Below are 5,142 nucleotides of genomic sequence, written 5' to 3'. Positions count from 1 at the left end.
CCAAAAACAGAAAAAGAGAGAATAATTTCAAACCCATTTTATGAAACCAGCATTACCATGATACCAAAACCAGAAAGACATTACAAGTAAAGAAAACTATAGGCCAATATCACTGATGAACATAAATGCAAAATTGTCAACAAAATACTAGTAAACCAAATTCAACAGCACACTAAAAGGATGATACATCATGACCAAGTGGGACTTATCTCCTGCAAGCTAATGTTATAGAAGAACATGTGGGTGAGGAAGAATTCTTACGGATATCTTTGGAAAGTACAGTCTGCCATAAACCCTTTGAAGTTAGACATGGTTATGTGACATGATCTGTCTAGTTAAATATAATCAGAAATGATGCAGTTTAATTGCTGACGGTTAACGCTTCAGCCCACTCTTCCCACAATGGCAATTGCAGAAGCAAGTGTTGATATGGAGATGCCACAAGGTCAGAGCTGCATGGAATGTTGAGTTAACACATGGAAGACAGCTATCCTAGTGGATCATCTGAACTCACAGCAAATTCTGTATGATTGAGAATAAATCATTTTATTTTAAGCTGGTAATATTTTGGATTGCTTGCTATTGCAGCATAGCCTAGCCTGACTAATATACTCCAAAACTGAAGTAGCAGGAAGAAGAGTGTGAAATCTATGCAGCCTCCTCAGACAAGAATAAGGAGGATAATGGATGGCAACAAATATCCCACAGAGAAGAATGAAGGGCCATTCATACAAGCGTATGCATATACCTTTTTGGATGAACCACTTAAAAGAAAGTTGCAGTAAGCATGACATTTTGCCCTTAAATACTTGATTGTGTATCTTTCTAAGGACAAGGACATTCTCCTACATAACCTCAACACTAATGTGACACCCAAGAAATTTAACATTGATACAATAATATAAAGCCCATATTCAATTTTCCCAGTTGTTCCAAAAGTCTTTTAAAGCTATTTTGTTTTTGTTTGGATCCAATCAAGGATCATGTATTACATTTTTATCGTCATGCTTTTTAGTTTCATTCAATCTAGAATAGTATCACCCTCTACCTTTGTTTTTTTTTTTTTTAAAGACACTAGTATTTGTGAAGAGTCTGTGTCAGTTGCCCGTAGAATGTGCCACAATCTGGGTTTGTCTCATTATTTTCATATAATTTTATTCAAGTTCAACATCTGTGGCAAGAATACTACATAGGATACCCTAAAAGAGTGTTTACCTGGGCACATAGCAATCCAGATTATTCTACTCCACTCTGCTCCCTGTAACGTGTATGACACCATCTTACGCCATCAGAGGACCACACTCCACTCTCCAGGAACACAAGACTAACGAACTGAAAGGAAATTGGATCCCTGAGAACTTCTTGAATCAGAGAAGCCATATTGCTCTGAATTGCAAAACTTCAGACATTTGAGTGAAAGGTAAATAAATTTTCATCCTTTTTGAGCCACTGGTGTTTTCATTACTTTCAGCAAAACCTAATAAAAAGGTCAGACACAAAGGAATTGGAAGGAAGCTAAGTAGGAGATCTGTTATAAGTAAATCTTGAACTTCTAGTTATAGGAACCAATAAATGAACTTATTGTTTAAACCAGTGTAATGGTTGTTACAGGTCTTGAAAACATCCTATCTGATACACGGGCTTTATGATGTCTATAAAAATGTGTGAGAACATAGAAGAAAATAAATCCAAACAATAACAGTGCAAAGAAAGTTCTTATGTAATAAACTAAAAGATCAAAACAAGAGAAATTAGGGACAATTTCCCAAGAAAATGACATTTATCAGCTCCCTAAGGTCTAAAATATGTTTATTTCTCTTTTGCATTCTTAGTGCTCTGTAGAATGACTGAAATATATACGAGACTATGAACGGTTATCAAATAAATTAATTACTGAATTATATCAATAGCAATGAGATAGAAAAAAATGCATTACTACCTTTCGTAAGTGTATAGGACACCTACAGTAATGAAATGAAGAAAATCATGAGAAAGGAGAAGAAAATAAAAGTGGTTGACCAGAGACATTATGGGAGAGCTAAGAGAAACAACAGCCCTGGACGTTTTCTCTGCAATGTTCTTAACAGGTCACCCTACGCTTTTTGGGATCTAAGAAGCAAACTCCAAAACAACAGATTAATTGGTTATGTGAAGAGCTCTCCCCATTGGAAAGTCAAATATGCTTGGAGACTCAGGTCCCCAGAGACATTAAGAAGAGATCAAATCTAAGAGTACCTTCCCCATGAGGGATCCACTAGGTAGAGAAAGGAGAAAATAAGCAAGTCATCAAACACCATCTGCCTATATCACTGGTTATTTCTCCAAATAGAAAGACATTATTCAGGTAATGTCTCCTGGAAAACACTGAAAGACGCACTAAGGTGGAATGAACCAAGGACTCTTCAACTGCAAAAATACATCAGCGTATGAGCTTGTATTTTTAACATACGTTCTTGAATATGATTATATTTTTGCACAGAATTTGGATTTATGTATCTATTTAACAGTATCTCAGTGTGTTTATATTTTTATGTTAAATGTGCTTTCATTTTCATTTTTATTTGTAATGATATTTGTATGTATAGACAATGCATGATTTATTTATGACCTTAGATGAACCCGGAACCTAAGGATATTGGGCTATTTATTTTTCCGTGCTTGTGTTTAGAAATGTAATGTGTTAGTGTGTGGATTTGTGGAGTTCGTGTATGTTGTTTTCAGATTTGTATATGTGTTGTGGTATAAGGGGATGATGTTTGAGAGTCTATAAAATGCAGAAATAAGCAACCAAGAAAGGCGTTATCCTCTCCTTCTTGATCATCCTTAAAAACTAGAGAGATTCTGACTCCTTTGAATAACTGAACTGTTTAACTGCCTACAGGAGCTTGACGGAGATGATCTTTCAAATTTCTTGCCTCCTCCTTCTGAAAACCATGAAATGGCAAAATGATAGAAAAAGAAGAGAGTCTGAATAGATCTGGTCTGAACAGATTGGTAATAGATCTGATTTCCAATAGAGCTGGAAAAAGGCAAAAAAAAAAAACAAGAGGAGAAAATTGGGTTGGAGAGGAGACACGTTGAGAGGAAAAGAAAGAGAAAACAAGTGAAAGAAGGAAAGAAAAAGATAGAAACAGAGGGACTCCAGAGGGAGAAGAATACAAGAGAAAATTCCCTTGACTTGGAATGGGATTTTCCACGCCCTGAACATAGAACGTATTCTGAATTTGAGCAGGAAAATGTCTGCTAGGAGGGAAAATTCTATCCTCAGCCTTGTGGGAAGGATGGGAAAGGGAGAAAAAAGTGAAAAGGGGGCCAGAACGATCCAACCCTCACCCCAGGAGAAACTGAAAACAGAATTCAACGTGTTCTTATGAAAGGTGGGCGCCATCAGGAAGAGGTCAGGTGAGGGAACTAGGTTTAGAGAGCCCAACATTCACCCCGGCTTCCAAGAGTGGGTGAGGGCCAGCATGGACTCAGGGCTGTCCTGCCTCAAAGACCATGAGATTCTAAAAGAAATGCAGTTCCAATGCTTTGATCAGATGCAGAAAGGGGTCACTTTTGCCCTCTTCACAGTTCCATATTTACAACTTTCCCTTGCCCTTTCTTTCATCCTCCAGCCAGACGGGATGTGAGCAGGATGAGCACAAACATGTCTGTGGTGACCGACTTCATTCTTGTAGGCTTCTCCCACCTAGCTGGCCTCCAGGGCTTGCTCTTCTCTCTGTTCCTCACCATCTATCTGCTCACGGTGGCAGGCAACCTCCTCATTGTGGTGCTGGTCTCAGCTGATGCTGCCCTCCGGTGCCCCATGTACTTCTTCCTTCGAATCCTCTCAGCCCTGGAGATTGGCTACACATCTGTCACCGTCCCCTTGCTGCTTCACCACCTCCTCACTGGTCAGCGCCACATCCCTCGCTCTGGCTGTGCTCTGCAGATGTTCCTCTTTCTCTTTTTTGGTGCCACAGAGTGTTGTCTCCTGGCAGCCATGGCCTATGACCGGTATGCAGCCATCTGTGAACCCCTTCACTACCCTCTTCTGCTGAGCCATCGGATGTGCCTACAGCTAGCTGGGTCAGCGTGGGCCTGTGGAGCAATGGTGGGCCTCGGCCACACCTCCTTCATCTTCTCCTTGCCCTTCTGTGGCCCCAATGCCATCCCACACTTCTTCTGTGAGATCCAGCCCATCCTACAGCTTGTATGCGGAGACACCTCACTCAACGAACTGCAGATTATCCTGGCCGCTGCCCTCATCATCCTCTGCCCCTTCGGCCTCATCCTGGGCTCCTATGGGCGTGTCTTGGCTACTATCTTCCGGATCCCATCTGCTGCTGGCCGCCGCAAGGCCTTCTCCACCTGCTCCTCCCACCTGATCGTGGTCTCCCTCTTCTATGGCACTGCCATCTTTATCTACATCCGCCCTAAGGCCAGCTATGATCCAGCCACTGACCCTCTGCTTTCCCTCTTCTATGCTGTAGTTACCCCCATCTTCAATCCTATCATCTATAGCCTGCGGAACAGTGACATCAAGGCTGCCCTAAAGAGAACCATCCAGAAAATAAGGCCTGCAGAGATTTGACAAGGGGGTGACAGTGATGACTACCATTCTCAGTCAGCCCCAAATCACCAAGGATCAAAGGGAGAGGAAGCATGGTTCTCACCTTGGGGGAGGGCCATCCTGTCAAGAAGGCCTGTTACCTTCGAAGAACTACTGGAGCCAAACCCCTCCTTAGACTCCCATCACACACATACATGCTCTATGCTGCCTTCTGTTGTAAGAACAAGAAATTCAAGACGGAGGGTCAACTTTACAAACAGAGGAAGTTGACAACAAAGGAAAAGTTATAAAATGTCATCTCCACCAGACTATCAAGGTAATAAAACTTCCAGGTCCTTAAAGTTATTTGTCATTTATATATCCTAGGTAAGGTATTTGTTTCGTCAGTGATACTGCTGGCTAGTACACTAGCACCCATAATTATACCTAATTATATCCATCACCAGGCAAAGAGCGAAGTCCTTAAGAAGTAAGGAGGGGCCAGAAAAGTTTCAACACAGGTAAGTTCTTATGGGAACCACTAAGACACAGTGATTAAGAGAATAGATTTTAATGTCAGACTTTAATTCGTCTTAGTTCTTCCAACT

The 5,142-nt window shown here is 41.1% G+C and overlaps 1 protein-coding gene across 1 annotated transcript; it reads left to right on the top strand.

Moving 5' to 3' along the window:
* The first annotated feature begins 3,637 nt into the window (after nt 1–3,637).
* On the top strand, nt 3,638–4,576 carry LOC131413465 (olfactory receptor 10C1). Its single transcript, XM_058553993.1, has one exon. It carries the CDS (start codon nt 3,638–3,640, stop codon nt 4,574–4,576), a length of 939 nt encoding a protein of 312 aa, XP_058409976.1.
* Nucleotides 4,577–5,142: the final 566 nt, after the last annotated feature.

Source organism: Diceros bicornis, chromosome 14 (genome assembly GCF_020826845.1).
Source record: "Diceros bicornis minor isolate mBicDic1 chromosome 14, mDicBic1.mat.cur, whole genome shotgun sequence".
In the NCBI taxonomy this organism is placed as follows: domain Eukaryota; kingdom Metazoa; phylum Chordata; class Mammalia; order Perissodactyla; family Rhinocerotidae; genus Diceros; species Diceros bicornis.
This window is presented reverse-complemented; position numbering and strand designations above follow the sequence as displayed.